The sequence below is a fragment of the Salvelinus alpinus genome, chromosome 3, assembly GCF_045679555.1.
Source record: "Salvelinus alpinus chromosome 3, SLU_Salpinus.1, whole genome shotgun sequence".
Classification (NCBI taxonomy): domain Eukaryota; kingdom Metazoa; phylum Chordata; class Actinopteri; order Salmoniformes; family Salmonidae; genus Salvelinus; species Salvelinus alpinus.
The window spans coordinates 21,174,085-21,195,674 of NC_092088.1; the positions used below are offsets into that span (position 1 = coordinate 21,174,085).

General features: G+C 46.1%; 1 protein-coding gene and 1 long non-coding RNA gene across 2 annotated transcripts in view; one reads left to right on the plus strand and one right to left on the minus strand.

The window, feature by feature from the left end:
- The window catches only part of LOC139570237 (unconventional myosin-Id-like), a 120,583-nt gene that overhangs the window by 38,394 nt on the left and 60,599 nt on the right, over positions 1–21,590 (minus strand). Inside the window, exons 12-16 of the mRNA XM_071391943.1 lie at positions 11,822–11,892; positions 10,874–10,948; positions 10,571–10,703; positions 10,017–10,183; positions 7,301–7,508 (exon numbers count right to left, since the gene is read on the minus strand). Of these exons, the coding sequence (XP_071248044.1) occupies positions 7,301–7,508; positions 10,017–10,183; positions 10,571–10,703; positions 10,874–10,948; positions 11,822–11,892 (654 nt within the window). The remainder of the gene's footprint in view (positions 1–7,300; positions 7,509–10,016; positions 10,184–10,570; positions 10,704–10,873; positions 10,949–11,821; positions 11,893–21,590) is intronic.
- LOC139570236 (uncharacterized) lies at positions 979–4,690 on the plus strand. The gene is made up of 3 exons (XR_011674036.1): positions 979–1,532; positions 1,769–2,666; positions 2,766–4,690. It is a non-coding gene; the product is annotated as an uncharacterized lncRNA (long non-coding RNA).

The window sequence follows — 21,590 nt, forward strand, 5'->3', positions numbered from 1 at the left end:
AGTACGAAGCCGGTTACAGGAAGAGCAACAGCTGCATTGGATAAGGCCAAACATAATCTAAATCTATCTGAATTATCTTAAGCCGACTAAAATATACAACAGGTAAACGGCGGGATGTGTGTATTCACCATGGACTTAGGTGGCCCGCCCGCCTGCCCGACACACACACCCCACTGCTTGGCTGTGCTTAAACAAAGGAGGGGCAGACAGTGTGGGATGATCATGAGTAGGAAGGTGGGGAGAGGAGAGGACGACACCCAGGGGAACATGTGTAAATCAGGCCAATAACACGGCCGGAACTCCGTCTTCTCCAATAAAGCCATCTGATCAGCTTTTTACAGACTCCCTCCATCCTCCCTCCAACATTGGGTCGTACTAGCCACACGCTGCCCTGACTTTGGGGCACCAGATTTACGAGCTCGTCAAAGCCAAATTGGGGGTGTCTTGGCCAGACAAAGTGGGACAGATTGGTAAGGCTTTATTGGGGCGCTTTGAAATGCATGCTGGGTAGAGAGAGGCCGGCCGGCACAAATCACGTACCATGAGAATGGCTGGATGTGTAGGGGGCTTGAGAGATATATATCTTCATGTAAACGTAGAGATATATAGGCTACACCAAGTGATGCAACTGCTTTAGGCTTACTGAATATCCATATACCATTCACAGTCTCCGACCAGACATGCTAAACAAAATATCCTTTTATGTCATCCACAAAACGAATCAAACATGGAAAGACGGATAGCCTAGTCAATTTGGGCCGGCGGGGCGACACACTCGACTACAATCCAATGCTGAGCGCCACTATTTCCCTGTCCTCTGGGGACATCCGGCTGGTTTTCCAGTGACATGCTCGACACCAAGGTGGGTGGAGACGGCATCAAGCGGAGTGTGTGACACAATTTAACAAGGGCACAACACACACACACTCTGACCGCAGGCAATCACCAGGGACGCTGGGTGAGACACTGGGCCAACGGGTATTAGCATAAATCAATCCAGCGCTCGGGTGAACAGCAACAGCATCGCCACATGCTCAAGGCAGCAGGCAGTGGCTTGCTCTGAAACCCTCATTAGACTGACATCCTCTATACATGATCACCATGTTCCATCATTGGGCTCATGTACTGTGTGACAAAGGATTTTTAACAATGGGAATACTGGAACTGAAGTGAGGAGGAAACAGACTAGCTACGGATACTGATACGAATTTTGATATAAATAATTTGTGTTGCCTCCAAGGACCGACTGTCAGACGCTAAAAATCACTAACTGAAACAAAGAAACCATCAGAAATGGTTGCTTGTATCAGGTCTGTCAATTAGAAATCCAGACAAGTAGAACATACTGTATTGTACATGAACAGACATGCCAGAGGATAGAAAGCAAGGGGGGATTCTATGAGGAGTCGGGGAACATTTTAAATGAAGGTCATATCGGAGGAAAGCAGTGCACCTTGGCTGGGAGCCAAACCTTGGTTGCCATGGTGAGAGCCCCGTCTATCCATATCCTTCCACTCAGGGGGATGCATCAGGTCAGTGGATTGTTTTGAATGTGGAACGCCTGGCACTACTTTATCTTCTTGTTGCTAGTGCGGTGAATCCAAGCGTGAATAACTATACTCAAAATAGCCTACAACGAATTAATTACATCACCAACTCAAGGAGGCTCAAACATGAGCCGGTATTAATTCGGTTTGCATTGTAAAATATCAAATAAATATGTAATTATGAACTCATAGGAAACATCTGTGCCTTGATTGTTCAACAGTGGGAAGTGGGAAGTTGTTGGTGCAATGAGAAGTTGCAGCAAAAGAGCATATACAAACTGTCACGGCGCTAGTTGACAGCACAGCCGCGAACAAACAGCATGAAAGAACACAAAAGGAGAACGCAGCTGAGCTCCGAGAGACAGGAGGGAAAAATACTCCGGTACAATCAAGACACACTTCTTCATCATCAAAGTCTTCCTTAATAACAGAGTATGCAGGTACAGTATCTCCCTAAGTGAAGCAAAAGTCACTGACAAAAGGAATGACAACAAGAGAAACAACATGGTTTCAACCTGACGAGACATAAGGGGATAATTTATTAAACAACAGCTGCTGACCTCTTACGTCTTACATGGCAAAACGTATGTTATCAAATGTCCTAGACTTTAGTAGCAACATTTGCATTGATGTGACGCTGTTCTAACTAAAATGTGTATGTATAAGGGGAACTGACCCTCATAAGCCAAATTGTATCTTAAAAGGCATCGTTTCAGACTGAGGGGTGCTGTAACTCTGTTAGTGTTGCTGTTCTTCTGTCTGTCTGTGGCATGGGCTCAGGGACAGAGTGGAGGGGTCAGAGACAAAGCTCAACAGGGTCACGGCGCAGGGAGAGAGAGCAGACTGAGCGAAGTTCCGATGGAGAGCCGAGGGACGACCGACGAACACACAACCACACCTGACATCTGGAATGAGATGAAGGAGCTGAGAGACATGGTGGTGGAGCAGAGAGAAGCTGAGGAACACGGAGGCCAGAGTGGCAGCAAGTGAGGGCCTTACAGAGGAGCAGAGAATCACCACGAAAGAAGTAGACGAACTGAAGACAGACAATACGGCCTTGGAGGTCAGACTGACAGCCAGTGAGAGCCAGGTGGAGGGAACTGAAGAACAAGAATGCAGGTAGGCCTAATACACCTGTGTACGAATTACGATGAACAACATTTTCTTCCTCATCTGCTTTATATGAGCATTAATGGCTTATGTATACATCATTTCAAGCCAAGAAGCTGAACTGTCAGGAGCGGAAGCCAAAGAGACTGCCAGTGAGACAGAGTGCAGCCAGCGAGAGAACAGAACAGCGCAAATCGGCTCTAACCAGAATAGAAAGAGGAGTGGGAGGCCCCGGTGCACAACTGAGCAAGAGGACAAGTACATTAGAGTTTCTAGTTTGAGAAACAGACGCCTCACGAGTCCTCAACTGGCAGCTTCATTAAATAGTACCCGCAAAACACCAGTCTCAACGGCAACAGCGAAGAGGCGACTCCGGGATGCTGGCCTTTCTCAGGACAAGAATAGACTGATGAGTTTCAGAAGAAAGTTCTTTGTTTCTGGACATTTTGAGCCTGTCATCGAACCCACAAATGCTGATGCTCCAGATACTCAACTAGTCTAAAGAAGGCCAGTTTTATTGCTTCTTTAAATCAGGACAACAGTTTTCATTTGTGCTAACATAATTGCAAAGGGTTTTTCTAATGATCAATTAGCCTTTTAAAATGATAAACTTGGATTAGCTAACACAACGTGCCATTGGAACACAGGAGTGTTGGTTGCTGATAATGGTCCTCTGTACGCCTATGTAGATATTCCATAAAAAATCTGTTGTTTCCAGCTACAATAGTCATTTACAACATTAACAATGTCTACACTGTCTTTCTGATCAATTTGATGTTATTTAAAAAATGGACAAAAAAAATAGCTTTTCTTTCAAAAACAAGGACATTTCTAAGTGACCCCAAACTTTTGAACGGTAGTGTATGTCACTGAAGGGTGTAGGCTCTATGATGATACTGACAATAACATGATCTTTAGTAGCTTCCTGCTCTTCACTGAGCGAGAACATTGTGAATGCTCAATGCTGTAATGGTCTGAGGTGAACCTATTTTTGGAGCCCCAAATGCATGATAAAAATCAATACTACTGGGTGTTGTTCATTAACAAAGACATTGTCGACAAACCTTGGAGTAAAACAACCTTATATTGTGTTATAACGAGGTTAGACAGTTGTTCTTAGCTCATGAGGCATTTCTAAATGACATTATTCAAAAATCAAATGGGCCTATATCACTAACTGAAATGATCATTGAAAAGTTGTTCATATTGCAGAATGTATCTTTACATCCTATTTTCATTTAAACGTGATCATGTGGAAAGGGTATTATCAAATCAAATGTTATTTGTCACATGCTTTGTAAACAACAGTGAAATGCTTACTTACGGGCCTTCCCAACAATGCAGAGAGAGAGAGAAAATGTATAAATAATTGAAAAGTAATAACACATAATAATAAAAATAATAATAACAGTAAAAGTAATAATAAATACACAATGAGTAACGATAACCTGGCTATATACACTGTACACAGGGTACCAGTACTGAGTCGATGTGCAGGGGTACGAGGTATTATCTGTTCTGCTGTAACAGTTCTACGAACTTCTATCACATAAAAATACATTGACAAACTCGCATATATTTCTGGCAGATTGCCCATTTTGGAGGTAGCTAGGTGTTTTGCAGTCAGCAGTTGTAAATCTACCATAAGTAGTAGAACACTATACAAGCCGCTGCAATAATGCCTACACCAGACCAATTAGGATCAGGTTACATAGCGCTGAGGCGTGTGGATAGAAGGGGATCAGTTCAGGCCCAGTAGGCAGACAGACAGCGTGCTGGGACTTACGCTAGGCTAACGCTAGGCTAACGCTACGCTAACGTTAGCGTAGCCTAGCCTACAGTCTCACTGATAAAAACCTCAGCCGCTTCAGATACATGTAACGCTTTCAATAGCGATTAATGCCCAGTTCCTTATACACAGGGGACTGACTCTCTGTCATCTCAGCTAAAAGAAAAGCCCTGACAGAAACTGATGTGGATGGCTGGGCTTAAATGTATGAAATATTCATTAAAATAAAGGGTGGAAGCTCATGAATCATTTATAAAGTCTCTGTATTTGTGTTGGATTGTAGTATTTAATCCCCTTTAGGTTGGTTCAGATTGGGACTAATCGGCTCTTTCTGAGGATAAGGTTTGGACTGCGGGTTGGATGAGGACTTGTGTGCTCAACTGCTCGCACAGTCCACACTAGGGAGTGGGCAGTGGAGCAGATACAGGCCATTGATAGTGGGATGTAGTGCACTCAGTCAGTCAGCGGGGAGGGCAGAGTTGATAGCCGTGACGGTGGATTCAGCGGAGCCAGGGTTCTATCCGCTGGCTTGGGGAGCAGAGGAGAGCCGGAGTGGAACGGCTTAGACGGGGGCTCGGGAGAACAGGGCGGAACCCGAGGAACGACGGAGCGAAAGGTAGCATGAAATGAGACTGGGAGAGAGTCCCTCTCTCTCTCTCTTCCCCCACCCTCTTCAGGGGATGAGGGGCGCTCACGTAGGTGGCTGTAACGAGGGGATGACGGGGTGGTAAGGAGAAAGGTGCATTGTGTACTCCAGAACCAGGCATGGAGAAGGGCACCTCGTACCTAATTCTCGGGTTCTATATATAGGACCCCTCTCTTCTTATGTGGAGTGCAGTCACTGACAAGCACTTGTGGTTGTCTGGGGAAGGAGGCTCGTATGGGGGGAGGGGAAGAGCGCTTGAGATACTGGCATGGGTTCTGCCACCCCTGGCATGGTGGGGCCCATTGGCATAAGGCACATTGGTGTGCCAGCTGCTGATAAGGGGATTGCGTCGCACAGAGGATGAGCTGTGTGTGTAGGGGACAGGGTACAAATAGAGTAAAATAGCAGTCTATTTTGCTTATTTCTGGAGGGTGGGGGTGTGTGTGTGTGTGTGTGTGTGTGTGTGTGTGTGTGTGTGTGTGTGTGTGTGTGTGTGTGTGTGTGTGTGTGTGTGTGTGTGTGTGTGTGTGTGTGTACCTGCGTAGGTGTGAGCAATGTCCATTGACAAAGAACTTCTGTTCTTATTGTCTGGCAGAGCCCCTACCCGATTCCTTCCACCCTAAACCTCTCTTTTGTGTGATGTTTGTTTTGGTAGAATGCTGGGAATTCTCTGGTGTTTGTACTTGGTTATCAAAGTGACAACATCCTTTGAGGTAGGAAAACAGGAGCACGAGGCGAGCTCGTCTGTTGGGCAGCACAACCAGGTCCTTGTAGATCAATACAGAGGTCAAACAATCGATCCCAGATTGAAGCCATTTGGTTGGTTTAAGCCTTTGATGTCTGCGAGCAGTTAGAACGCAGCACAGTCCTCCGAGAGAGCTGACTGAATCAAAGTTTAGAACGTGAAGGAATGAACTCCTAGGGATTTGAGTAGCAATAACAGGCTAGGTAAAAGTATAGCCGTCAATCTTGATTCTGTCAACACCAAACATATAGATGGCTCCCAAAATAGGCGTTCAAATCCCAAACTGGGAAAAGGAAACACGAAATAGAACAGACAGATGCTGAGAAATGGACGTTTTGGAGCTCTGTACAGAGAAGGCATTACCTTTAGAGATGCTCAGCTAAATTTAACAGCAAATTGACAGCACAACATTCTACAAACAAAAAAAACATCCCCCCCCCCATCTATACAGAAGCCTTGTACAGTCCTAGGCTGTCTTAGTGGGTGTGTATGGCACGTGGTATGACACACGCTATCATCACATCAGAGTTGCTACCGTTCTTACCTGAGGTGTATTCTCATGCACAGCACAACCACATGACTTTCTTTACCAACCAATCAACGGAGGAAAGCACATAGAAAATCCAACATCCATGTCCCCAAATCCAATCACATAACAGAGAACATTTATGGAGAATTGGCTGTAATAAAGCAATAACGGATTACACTCCGGTCTGTATCAACATCATAACAACTGTCAATATGATAAAAGGGTCTCGTACTAAATGGATTTCCCCTACAGCTACAGTACATTAGCTAATGGTTTATATTGATACATGTGGGTTTCAGCATCTCAGGAGCTGTGGTGATATATTCCAACTAAGAGAGGGAGTCGCTGATAAAGGTTGAATAGGAGTATAGGGAACATTAGGTTCTGTTTTCAAAGTTTGCTTGTTCTTTTAGTGTGCAGGAGTTGCTAGCGGCTTCCCAGAAGCCGTGCGGATGTGTGGACCCCTCTTCTCTCCTCCAGATAATTTACTGAGCTGGGTTTGCGTGGGCAGATGAAACCCAGAGAGGAAGAGAGAGGAAGCCAACGCTATAATAATACAACATTATTTTCGGCTCTGAAAATATCTCGGCGTCTAGCAGCAGTGGCATATCAAGTGCTGAGTCGTTCCAGTCTCGGGAGTTTGTTACTCACATGAGAAGGAAGGAGAGTGAATTTAAATGAGGACACAAGAAAATGAGGTCACTGGATTTTAGGTAGCTTTGACCAACAATCAGGCTCCCTGACAATGTGATATTGAATATTAAAGTGTCCGCTATTGAATTTGTGGCGTATTTTTGTCTTAAAACGTATTTGTATTCATTTATAATAATAAATGTACCTGTAGAGGTAACACCTATACAATGTTTACACTCGACCTAGGGCCGTTGCCATGGAGACCAGGCCAAAGGTCAAATGTGACGAGATTGACACTGACCTTCTGAAGGAAGAGAACGATTCTCCCAACCATTTCGGTCCTCTGCTCCTCCAGGCAGAAGAGGGTGCGCGGTGTGCGAATGAACACCTTGGTCTTGCCGTACGCCACGTCCTGCTCGAAGCCGCAGCTCTGCAACAGCTTCTTTACCGCCTCTTTTTCCGATGGGAGGTCGTGATTGGGCCACGTGAACTCCGAGATCATCTTGTACCTGAAGGGGTGGAATGGAGGCCGAGGGGAAAGGAGTCCAATATTAGTGGACATCAAAATACTTTAGCACGATCGCAAACCAGAGTGGTTCTGATTGCTCAGTGGTCAGAGCATGGGGTGTACAATGCCATTTATTGGTTTAATTCCTGCATGGGTCATAAACACAGTATACAGTGTGTTAAATGTATGTCACTTTGGACAAAAGCATCAGCTAAATGACTAGGACTTAAATTCCTAATGGTGTTTGCTTCTTTTATGAAACCTGAACCACAGAAAAACTGCCCAGCAAAATACAGAATGATTTGTAACTTTACAGGACACTGTGATAAGATATTATTTGACTGTCAAGAGAGGTCAGCAGGCCTGACAAAACATTTCGTACATGAGTTATTTCACTGGCATTTTACTGCATGATGAAATACCAAATTCATCAGTGAATGAAATGATAGTTCGAGGAGCGGGATAGTTAGAGGAGAAGTGCGTTATGCAAAATAATCACTGTTAACTATCACAGCTATTACTTAATCTATACTGAACAAAATTATAAAACGCAACATGTAAAGTGTTGGTCCCATGTTTCATAAGCTGAAATGAAAGATCCCAGAAATGTTCCAGACGCACAAAAAATATTATTTCTCTCAAATTGTGTGTACAAATTTGTTGACATCCCTGTTAGTGAGTATTTCTCATTTGCCAAGATAATCCATCCACCTGACAGGTGTGGTGTATCAAGAAGCTGATTAAACATCATGATCATTACACAGGTGCACCTTGTGCTGGGGACAATAAAAGGCCACTCTAAAATGTGCAGTTTGTCACAGAACACAATGCCACAGATGTCTCAAGTTGAGGGAGCGTGCAATTGGCATGTTGACTGCAGGAATGTCCACCATAGCTGTTGCCGGAGAAATTAATGTTAATTTCTCTACCATAAGCCACCTCCAAAGTTGTTTTAGAGAATTTGGCAGTACGCCCAACCAGCCTCACAAACGCAGACCACGTGTAACCACGCCAGCCCAGGACCTCCACATCCGGCTTCTTCACCTGCGGGACCTTCTGAGACCAGCCACCCGGACAGCTGATAAACTGTGTATTTCTGTCTGTAATAAAGCCCTTTTGTGGAGAAAAACTAATTCTGATTGGCTGGGCCTTGCTCCCAAATGGGTGAGGCCCTCCCAGGCCTCATGGCTGCGCCCCTGCCCAGTCATTTGAAATACATAGATCAGGGCCTAATTCCTTTATTAGAATTTACTTATTTCCTTATATGAACTGTAACTCAGTAAAATCGTTGAAATTGTTTAATGTTGCATTTATATTTTTATTTAGTATAATTTGACCGAGGAAGGGCAGGGCAGTGGGAGAACGAGACAGCTGTGAATGAATTAGGGAAAGGGATTAGCAGTTAAGAGAGTGTGTGTGTGTTTGTATGTGTGTTTGTGTTTGCATCTGTTTGGGACCATTTGGAGCTTGTGTGCGACAGTGCAGTTTGGACCAAATCCAAATTAAACATTTGGTCAGTCTTGACTGCCAAGAGTCCAAAATAAATCCTATAAAAATCCTACTTTTGCACAGAATATAAACCTGTTTCTGTTTCCCAGATAACACACTTTTAGAGGAAAGTGTCCGAATTTATTATGCAACATCTCATCTGATGTGAGAGACTTGCTGCCACCTCAGTGACATCACTGCTGTCGCCTAGCGCCCAATCTAGCTCCGGAAGGGAGACACAAGGTGATGTGATGATGCAAAGCCCATCCTCCTCTCTCCTCTGCACAGATCTCTACGACTTAGTCCAGTACTGACTGGATTCTGCTTGATCAAACTCAAGCCCGGTTTATTCACGAGTTGGTGTTAGTAGGAGAACTGCTGTACATAAAATAATATCATAGTATCATGGTAGAGACAAACGGTTGGGAATGTTCAGTCTATACTGGTGAATGGATTGAAAACAGAGGCAGGAAGTAGTGAGGGTCATAGTCTCAATACAACTCATCACGGAGCTTGTTTTCCCGACTGAATTGCAGTGCGTCGACTGAATTCGATGAAAAGGAAATTCATTAAATACATCCACTGTGTTACAAGGCTGTTCCTAGTCAAGGGCACAGGAACATTGTGTTGGTGGGGAAGTATCAAATCAATTGTCTGGGACATTGGCTAAACAACACCGTAATACCGGACAGCAGGAAGTAACAAGATAAGGATGAGGTAGGTAGGGAGGATGACGTTGCCCTTAGCCAATGATCTTATGCAGGGGTGGGCATCTTGTTCAGGCTCTTGTTCCAGCCCAGTTATAACACAGGTCCCGTAAGAACATCTTGTAATGAAATCACACACATCATCATGTATCTTTTGCACTTTTGCACTCACTCTGACAGTAAGAGTACTGATCATCATGAATAAGATTACATGGACAGGAGAGACTTGATCCTAAATCAGCACTAGACTGAGAAGCTTTTTGAATACGGCCCTGATTCTACTTCTACACGGGAGACGGGGTGGAAGCTCGTACCTCTGGAGGAAGCGGGCGTACTCCTGACGGTTGGCGAATCCGGCGCGGCGCACACGGACGTTCTCCAGTAGGCCTAGGTACTCGACCTGGTGGCGACAACGCTCGTGCTCGAACAGCAGGGGCGACTTGACGTCGTTGGGCTTGATGCAGCGCACGTAGTAGGGCTCCTACAGGCACACACACGCCACAGTAAGGGGACACATCATTGGCTCCTATGGGGTTCGTCAGAAAGTGGCACAGAACACTGACAACAAGTCAATAGTGTAACATGGCTTTACCTCCTGGTCTCCTATCTATTATCTACACTGATGTGGAAGAACGGGAAACGGGAAAGCTAATTCCTATAGGATACCCAACATGTTTTTTCACCTATCCTGTGAGTTCACATTTGTGTAATTTTGGAGGAGAGGAGCTGAGGAAAGAAAACCACTTTAGACGTTGAAATACACACGCACGCACACGCACACACACACCAGCCAAGTCAGTAGTACAAACAGAAAATTGGAAGTTGTTGGCCAATGAAATAGTTTCCCGGCGGTGGCCGCGCCCTTCACCTTGCAAGCCAGGTTCTCCACCAATGCGATCATGGAGTTCTTAAAGAGGGTGGCGGCCGTTAGGGGTCGTTTGGTGACCTCAGTTATCCTCAGCTTGCCCTCCGGCCACATCACCTTCAGCACTGGGTTGGAGCTACGGAGAGAGAGAAAGAGAGATAGAGGAGGAGAGGAACAGAGAGAGAAGATTGTTTATCAGTTCATCATTGTAGGTGCTGTTGTTCTGGTTTTTGAAGGCTACTGCGGTGTCACGTGAGAGGAATAGGGGGAGAGGAGAGGGGATAGCAGGTGTGTGTTAAGTCTCACCTGTTGTACAGTAGCCTTTTGAAGTCCTGGAAGAGAGTGTCCTTGTTCTTGTCGATGAAGCTAACCACAGAGTACCTGTGTAAATACAAAAGTGCACACACACACACACCACACACACACACACACACACACACACACACACACACACACACACACACACACACACACACACACACACACACACACACACACATACACACACATACACACACATACACAAACCTCTTGATCATCTTTTTCTGACACTAAGACCGTCTTAAAACTTGCATCACCGAAGACGGTGCATACAAATGACAACAGCGTCTCCTAAACCCTACTCAGAAACGATTAAAATGGATGAATCACAGAATAATTACAGAACAAATCCTCTGTTTCCTGTCTGAGACAGTGGAAGAGTAGGAGCCATCTGTGGTACTCAGTAAGACCCAGGGGAAACTGGCCCATTACACCCCTTACTCTACAGTATCAGCCTGCATCTCAAATAGCACCCTATTCCCTATATAGTGCACTCCTTTTGGCCAGAACCCATTGACCAGAGACCTATAGTATGGGCCCTGGTCAAAGATAGTGCACTATCTAGGGAATAGGGTGCCATTTGGGATGCAGGGAGTCTCAAATTTGAGTGCTCCCTGAACCAATTAGGCTACGCTGCAGGAGGCAGAGTCCATGGTTATTATAATGGTCTCATCTTTAAAGCCATATAATATGTTAACTATGGGGAGTTAGCTAGAGCTGCTGGGCTGGACAGGCATGCAGGCACTGAGGATGGTTGGCACACTGTAGCATACAAAGCTTGTGATTTGGTTGATAGTGTTTGATGATCTCACGCTGTTGTACTGATTAGGGTATTAAGAGAACATAGTGAAGTGCAATGAACTCACTACTGTCGCCACAGTGACTTTTAGCCGAGAGTGTTCCATACAGTACACCACCGCAACGGTTACTTACACGACATTCCCTGCATAGTGCCGGACACGGAAATCTCTGTCAAACTCCAAACTCTTGTCTGTCGGGGAGAGCTGAGGATGGAGAGAGATAAAGAGACAGAGAAAGAGGGAGAAAGAGAGAGAAATTGAGTAACACAAACCGGGGGAAGTCGGGACTAGTAACCTAATAGCTCCCATGCAGAGGAGATAAAAAGATGGGGCAATTTACTCTAATATCAAGGATATCTGTTTTCATATGTGCTACGCTCAGTTGTTCTTTACTGGAAAGTTGCCTCCCCAGATATAACATAGTGTATACCATTAGAGAGGAACAGAAGCAGCTTCCCTAGATATAACATATACCATTAGAGAGGAAGCAGCATCCCCAGATATAACATATACCATTAGAGAGGAAGCAGCATCCCCAGATATAACATATACCATTAGAGAGGAACAGAAGCAGCTTCCCTAGATATAACATATACCATTAGAGAGGAACAGAAGCAGCATCCCCAGATATAACATAGTGTATACCATTAGAGAGGAACAGAAGCAGCTTCCCTAGATATAACATATACCATTAGAGAGGAAGCAGCATCCCCAGATATAACATATACCATTAGAGAGGAACAGAAGCAGCTTCCCCAGATATAACATAGTGTATACCATTAGAGAGGAACAGAAGCAGCTTCCCCAGATATAACATATACCATTAGAGAGGAAGCAGCATCCCCAGATATAACATATACCATTAGAGAGGAACAGAAGCAGCTTCCCCAGATATAACATAGTGTATACCATTAGAGAGGAACAGAAGCAGCTTCCCCAGATATAACATAGTGTATACCATTAGAGAGGAACAGAAGCAGCATCCCCAGATATAACATATACCATTAGAGAGGAAGCAGCATCCCCAGATATAACATATACCATTAGAGAGGAACAGAAGCAGCTTCCCCAGATATAACATAGTGTATACCATTAGAGAGGAACAGAAGCAGCTTCCCCAGATATAACATATACCATTAGAGAGGAAGCAGCATCCCCAGATATAACATAGTGTATACCATTAGAGAGGAACAGAAGCAGCATCCCCAGATATAACATACACCATTAGAGAGGAAGCAGCATCCCCAGATATAACATATACCATTAGAGAGGAAGCAGCATCCCCAGATATAACATATACCATTAGAGAGAAAGCAGCATCCCCAGATATAACATATACCATTAGAGAGGAAGCAGCATCCCCAGATATAACATAGTGTATACCATTAGAGAGGGACAGAAGCAGCATCCCCAGATATAACACAGTGTATACCATTAGAGAGGGACAGAAGCAGCATCCCCAGATATAACATATACCATTAGAGAGAAACAGAAGCAGCATCCCCAGATATAACATATACCATTAGAGAGGAACAGAAGCAGCATCCCCAGATGAGAGAGAGAGGAAATCTGTGCACATGAAATATGAATGAGCTGTGTGTGGTGCTGCAGGAACTCATGTGGATGGCTGTATGTAGGCCAGTGGTGCCGCAGGAACTCATGTGGATGGCTGTATGTAGGCCAGTGGTGCCGCAGGAACTCATGTGGATGGCTGTATGTAGGCCAGTGGTGCCGCAGGAACTCATGTGGATGACTGTATGTAGGCCAGTGGTGCCGCAGGAACTCATGTGGATGACTGTATGTAGGCCAGTGGTGCCGCAGGAACTCATGTGGATGACTGTATGTAGGCCAGTGGTGACGCAGGAACTCATGTGGATGACTGTATGTAGGCCAGTGGTGCCACAGGAACTCATGTGGATGACTGTATGTAGGCCAGTGGTGCCGCAGGAACTCATGTGGATGACTGTATGTAGGCCAGTGGTGCTGCAGGAACTCATGTGGATGACTGTATGTAGGCCAGTGGTGCCGCAGGAACTCATGTGGATGACTGTATGTAGGCCAGTGGTGCTGCAGGAACTCATGTGGATGGCTGTATGTAGGCCAGTGGTGCTGCAGGAACTCATGTGGATGGCTGTATGTAGGCCAGTGGTGCTGCAGGAACTCATGTGGATGGCTGTATGTAGGCCAGTGGTGACGCAGGAACTCATGTGGATGGCTGTATGTAGGCCAGTGGTGCTGCAGGAACTCATGTGGATGGCTGTATGTAGGCCAGTGGTGCTGCAGGAACTCATGTGGATGGCTGTATGTAGGCCAGTGGTGACTGCAGGAACTCATGTGGATGGCTGTATGTAGGCCAGTGGTGCTGCAGGAACTCATGTGGATGGCTGTATGTAGGCCAGTGGTGCTGCAGGAACTCATGTGGATGAGCTGTATGTAGGCCAGTGGTGCTGCAGGAACTCATGTGGATGGCTGTATGTAGGCCAGTGGTGCTGCAGGAACTCATGTGGATGGCTGTATGTAGGCCAGTGGTGCTGCAGGAACTCATGTGGATGAGTGTATGTAGGCCAGTGGTGCTGCAGGAACTCATGTGGATGGCTGTATGTAGGCCAGTGGTGCTGCAGGAACTCATGTGGATGGCTGTATGTAGGCCAGTGGTGCTGCAGGAACTCATGTGGATGGCTGTATGTAGGCCAGTGGTGCCGCAGGAACTCATGTGGATGGCTGTATGTAGGCCAGTGGTGCTGCAGGAACTCATGTGGATGACTGTATGTAGGCCAGTGGTGCTGCAGGAACTCATGTGGATGGCTGTATGTAGGCCAGTGGTGCTGCAGGAACTCATGTGGATGGCTGTATGTAGGCCAGTGGTGCTGCAGGAACTCATGTGGATGAGTGTATGTAGGCCAGTGGTGCCGCAGGAACTCATGTGGATGGCTGTATGTAGGCCAGTGGTGCTGCAGGAACTCATGTGGATGAGTGTATGTAGGCCAGTGGTGCTGCAGGAACTCATGTGGATGGCTGTATGTAGGCCAGTGGTTCCGCAGGAACTCATGTGGATGGCTGTATGTAGGCCAGTGGTGCTGCAGGAACTCATGTGGATGGCTGTATGTAGGCCAGTGGTGCCGCAGGAACTCATGTGGATGGCTGTATGTAGGCCAGTGGTGGAGTGCAGTGAGGAGAGAAACGTAGCGTGACAGGAAATGCAGAGGTCTGCCGCAGTCCTCTGCAAACTCTGTAATGAGCATGTGTGTATACCTGACTGTATGTGTGCGCGTACCTGTTTGCGTCTATATATACATCCATCCATCCATGTTTGTACATCTGTGTGTTGATGTGTGTGACTGCGTCAGTGCTATATTGGTGTGCTACTGTAGAGTAGCTAGTGTGTCTGGTGACAGGGAGAGGACGCCCTAGACAGCCCTGTGGCATGGTGGGAGTAGCATTATACAGTGGGTTTCATAAGTATTCACCCCCCTTGGATTTCTTTACATTTTTATTGTGTTACAAAGTGGGATTAAAATGGATTTAATTGTCATTTTTATCAACAATCTACACAAAATACTCTCATATTGTTTTTTTTGTATTGAAAAATCAAACACTAATATACCTTGATTAGATAAGTGTTTAACCCTCTGAGTCAATACATATTAGGAACAGCTTTGGCAGCGATTAAAGCTGGGAGTCTTCTTGGGTGAGTCTCTAAGCTTAGCTATTTTACCATTATTATTTTCAAATTTCTTCAAGCTCTGTCAAAGTGTTGGGGATCATAGCTAAACAGCCATTTTCAAGTCTTGCCATAGATTTTCAAGCAGATTTAATTCAAAACTGTAACTTGGCCACTCAGGAACATTCACTGTCTTCTTAGTAAGCAACTAGTGTAGATTTGGCCTTTTGTTGGAGGTTATTGTCCTGCTGAAAGGTTAATTCCTCTCCCTCTCCTGTATCTTTGTTGTGTCTGGGTGGTTTAATACATCATCCACAGCATAACTATGCTTAAAGAGATATTCAATGTCTGATTTGTTATTGTTACCCATCTACCAATCACTGCCCTCCTTCATGAGGCTTTCGAAAAGCTCCCAGGTCTTTGTAGTTGAATCTGTGATTGAATTCAATACTTGACTGAGGAACCTTACATATGTTGTATGCATGGAGGACAGAGGAAGGAGTAGTCATTCAAAAATAATATCAACCCCTATGTAACATATTATCTCACACAGAGAGAGAGAGAGAGAGTGTGCCTGAGTGATCGAGCGGAGAGAGAATAGAGAGCCTGAGTGATCGAGCAGAGAGAGAATGGAGAGCCTGAGTGATCGAGCAGAGAGAGAATAGAGAGCCTGAGTGATCGAGCAGAGAGAGAAGAGAGCCTGAGTCATCGAGGGGAGAGAGAATAGAGAGCCTGAGTGATCGAGCAGAGAGAGAAGAGGGCCTGAGTGCCTGAGTCACCGAGCGGAGAGAGAATAGAGAGCCTGAGTCATCCAGCAGAGAGAGAATAGAGAGAGAATAGAGAGCCTGAGTGATGGAGCAGAGAGAGAATAGAGAGCCTGGGTGCCTGAGTCACCGAGCGGAGAGATAATAGAGAGCCTGAGTCATCGAGCAGAGAGAGAATAGAGAGAGAATAGAGAGCCTGAGTGATCGAGCAGAGAGAGAATAGAGAGCCTGAGTGCCTGAGTCACCGAGCGGAGAGAGAATAGAGAGCCTGAGTCATCGAGCAGAGAGAGAATAGAGAGAGAATAGAGAGCCTGAGTGCCTGAGTCACCGAGCGGAGAGAGAATAGAGAGCCTGAGTGCCTGAGTCATCGAGCAGAGAGAGAATAGAGAGCCTGAGTCATCGAGCAGAGAGAGAATAGAGAGCCTGAGTGCCTGAGTCACCGAGCGGAGAGAGAATAGAGAGCCTGAGTCATCGAGCAGAGAGAGAATAGAGAGAGAATAGAGAGCCTGAGTGATCGAGCAGAAAGAGAATAGAGAGCCTGAGTGCCTGAGTCACCGAGCGGAGAGAGAATAGAGAGCCTGAGTGCCTGAGTCATCGAGCGGAGAGAGAATAGAGAGCCTGAGTCATCGAGCAGAGAGAGAATAGAGAGCCTGGGTGCCTGAGTCATCGAGCGGAGAGAGAATAGAGAGCCTGAGTCATCGAGCGGAGAGAGAATAGAGATCCTGAGTCATCGAGCGGAGAGAGAATAGAGAGCCTGAGTGCCTGAGTCATCGAGCGGAGAGAGAATAGAGATCCTGAGTCATCGAGCAGAGAGAGAATAGAGAGCCTGAGTTATCGAGCGGAGAGAGAATAGAGATCCTGAGTCATCGAGCAGAGAGAGAATAGAGAGCCTGAGTTATCGAGCAGAGAGAGTATAGAGAGCACGAGTGCCTGAGTCATCGAGCGGAGAGCTCACACACACCAAAGGAAGAAGAGAAAGTCCCTGCAGATGGGAGTGAGGATGTTGTTAACGAGAGAACAACTCACAGGCAGCAAACTGTGGAGGAAAGTATACACATCGCTGTGTGACCGCATTCAAATTCCTATTCAAAGCGTTGAAAATGTAACATATTATCCATAGCAGAAATACTTCAGTGGAGCGGTGATAGGGAATTGATCCATGAAGGGCCCCGTGCTCTATACAGGCCAGTACCGCCAGCCAGCCAACCTGGCAGCTGGACATACAGCCATCTAGCCAGACAGACAGACGGAGGCTGCTGGAAGCCACCTTGTCCTCATCTATCACAATAAGTCCCCCTCCACGCACACTGCCAGCTATACTATTACAACCTCTCTCTCTCTCTCTCTCTCTCTCTCTCTCTCTCTCTCTAGCCTAACGCCTACTGTATATCAGATGAGAAAGAGGGGGGGATACCGTGCAAGGGAGATACAACAGAAGGTTTAGAGAGAGGTAGAAAATAAAGAGAGAGGGGGACAAAACGATGGAAAGTAAAGGGGGTGAGAAAAGGACAGAGATACGAGAGGTGGAACAAAGCGGGTGTGAGGGGAGACAGAGCGAGAAAGAAATACGCCTGAAGCGAGAGGGGATACAGCAGAACACATTCAAATGACTGGAACAGAAAGGAGAGAGAAGACGGAGGTAGTGTTATGAGCAGGGGGGGGGGGGGTATTGGGTTCTTCACAGGTAGATATAGGACACATAGAACATATAACACATCAGGTGGATCCAAAACAGGTGCTGAACAAGTATACTGTGCCTATTTACACAGTCATGTGTACAAAGACTGTAATCATTGGCATAAGTTCCCTTGCCTTTTGCGTCTTTTAGTTCCACATTCATTCCCCGGAGAACGACGCTGCACCTGTACACAAAAGCACCGAACGTTCTCGGATTGAAACAGTACGTGAGCATGTAGGCCATTCATATCTGTACAACTCAGCGAAACTGGCCTCATGCATTTGTAATCACAATAAGGCGATAGCCTGGTGTGTAAACGGGTGAACAGCTTTATGGCAGAGACCCCGCCTGATCACCCCAACACCTGCTGTCCCTCGTCCTCCTGCCCAAATCTCGCCCTCCCTCCAGCATCTCTCCTCTCCTCTGCCACCTCCACCCTGTTCACCACCTGCGCCTCACTCGCCCGCCCGCTGACTAAGCTGGCACCTGTCGGGTAAACACGCCAGGCGAGCCGACTGACTGGCTCCAAACCGGTCAATCACTCACCACAGGAGCCAATCAGGACACAGGGAGATGGACGGTGCGGTTTCACGCCCACTGCACTCGCTGCAGCTGTCATGGTATTTACTCTCTCACTACATAACCTCTCTAGACTGCAGATGATTACTTTATAAAAACAGAAACAGACATACACTGACTACACCAAACATTAGGAACCCCTTCCCAATATTGAGTAGCAATACCATTTTGCCCTCAGAACAGCCTCAATTCGTCAGGAAATGTACTCTATAAGGTGTCACAAGTGTTCCACAGGGATGCTGGCCCATGCTGGCCCATGTTGACTCCAATGCTTCCCACGGTTGTGTCAAGTTGGCTGGATGTCCTTTGGGTGGTGGACCATTCTCGATACACACGGGAAACTGTTGAGCGTGAAAAACCCAGCAGCGTTGCGGTACTTGACACAAGCCGGTGCAACCTCTGAATGGCACACGTACACAATACATGTCTCAAGGCTTAAAAATCCATCTTTAACCTGTCTCATCCTCTGATTGAAGTGGATTTAACAGGTGACATCAATAAGGGATCATAGCTTTCAACTGGATTCACCTGGTCAGTCTATGTCATGGAAGGAGCAGGTGTTCATAATGTTTTGGACCCTCAGTGGATAAACTAGGCACCCACTTCTAGGACTAGTTCAAACGTGATATCAAGAGTATGATGCATTGAGAGGTAAAAAGACATCGCGTTGGAACCGGAGAACTTGCGAAGCTTTCTCGCTGTCTCCCAGACGTGAATGAGAGCACTCTAGACATCATTCCTTCCTGCCTCTCCAGTGCTTGTGTTGTAAACAAACTAGAGCCCATGAACAGCAGGACATTGCTATTAGCATCACATGGTGTATGCTAGGGTAATCACTTAACGACGGCCTGCCGCTGCCTCTGCACACACACACACACACACACACACACACACACACACACACACACACACACACACACACACACACACACACACACACACACACACACACACACACACACACACACACACACAGCATCCTGCTGCATCTGAACAGAGACGGCAAAGAGCAGGATCAGAAGGTGGATAGAAGAGAAAGGGGGGGAGGAGGGGGAGGAGGGGGATGAGGGAGAGGAGGGAGAGGTAGTGTGTGTGTCAAATAAAATAGGATTTGTCACATGCTTCGTAAACAACAGGTGTAGACGAACAGTGAAATGCTTACTTACGGCCATTCCCAACAATGCAGAGAGAAACATACAAAAATAATAAATACACAATTGGTAACGATAACTTGGCTATATACACGGGGTACCAGTACTGAGTCAATGTGGTAATTGAGGTAATTGAGGTAAAAGTGACTAGGCAACATAATAGATAATGAGCAGTAGCAGCAACGTATGTGATGAGTCAAAATAGTTAGCACAAAAGGGAGTCAAATGCAGATAGTCGGGGTAGCTACTTGTTGAACTATTTAGCCATCTTATGGCAGAAGCTGTTCAGGGTCCTGTTGGTTCCAGACTTCGGCAAGCGGCATCGGTACCGCTTGCCGTGCGGTAGCTGAGAGAACAGTCTATGACGTGGGTGGTTTGAGACACAATCTTTAGGGCCTCAAACACCGGCAGTTGCCATACCAAGCGGTGATGCAGCCAGTGAAGATGCTCTCAATGGTGCAGCTGTAGAACCTTTTGAGGATCATGACAAATCTTTTCATCCTCATGATAGGGGAAGAGGTGTTGTCGTGCGACTGTGTTGGAGTGTGTGGACCATGTTAATACCTTAGTGATGTAGAAAAGTAGCTCCTAAAAATAATGAATTCCTAGCATATATATAAAGACATGGTATTTCAGGGGTACGACCTCACAAAGTGCACAAGAGAAGGCGGAGAGCAAATTGGGAGATACAAAATTTGAGTATGGTATCAACTAGTCTGGCTGACACCTAACTTGAAGCCCTCGTTACTTCAGAGTCCTGAAAGGCTATTTTGACGTTGTCGGCACGATGTGTTCATAATCAAGGGGCGGTGCTTTTTTACTGATTGGGTCTCCTCTGTGTCTTTCTCACTTAAACACCCACATGGACAGCGACACACAGAGCCCCAGAGCGCCGCCCCCTTCCAATACAACTGTTGGAATATCAACCCCCTTCTTCGCGAATACTGCACTAACAACAGACTCCTGTCCAGACCAGCGTGTCACAGCTGTCCCTCGCTGTGTACCACATCAGCCAAGCTGAGTATCGACATCACCAAGTACAAGTAGAAGCAGGGAAGAGTTTCCCAAAACTTTATATAGCTAGAACAACTGCAGTACGTTTAAAACGTCTTCAAAGTTCTATTATACAGTTGTCAGTAAGTAACCACTCCTGGCACACCACAAAGAGGAAGTAACCACTCCTGGCACACCACAAAGAGGAAGTAACCACTCCTGGCACACCACAAAGAGGAAGTAACCACTCCTGGCACACCACAAAGAGGAAGTAACCACTCCTGGCACACCACAAAGAGGAAGTAACCACTCCTGGCACACCACAAAGAGGAAGTAACCACTCCTGGCACACCACAAAGAGGAAGTAACCACTCCTGGCACACCACAAAGAGGAAGTAACCACTCCTCGCACACCACAAAGAGGAAGTAACCACTCCTCGCACACCACAAAGAGGAAGTAACCACTCCTCGCACACCACAAAGAGGAAGTAACCACTCCTGGCACACCACAAAGAGGGATGCCGTGATCACACTACAGAGGCAAAAAAACATCCACCTAAACGTCCTGGCCCATCATAGTCCCATTATATCAATTACATCCAGTAGTTTTATCTAAGCGAGGGGCAGCATTTTCACTTTTGGATGAATTGCGTGCCCATAGTGAACTGCCTCCTACGCTGTCCCATATGCTAATATATGCATATTATTATTACTATTGGATATAAAACACTCTGAAGTTTCTAAAACTGTTTGAATGATGTCTGTGAGTATAACAGAACTCATATGGCAGGCAAAAACCTGAGAAAAAATCCAAACAGGAAGTGAGAATTCTGAGGCTGGTCGATGTTCAACTCATCGCCTATTCATTTCCCTGTAAGATATGGATCTGTTTGCACTTCCTACGCCTTCCAATAGATGTCAACAGTCTGTAGAACGTAGAATGAAGCCTCTACTGTGATGTTGAGCCCGGATGGGTGGTGTTTCCGTCATTGGTCTGGCAGAATGCCAGTTCCTGGTCACGCTCGTTCCAAACGATATCGTCTTGCTTTCCATAACTTCTAGAGACACAAAGGAAT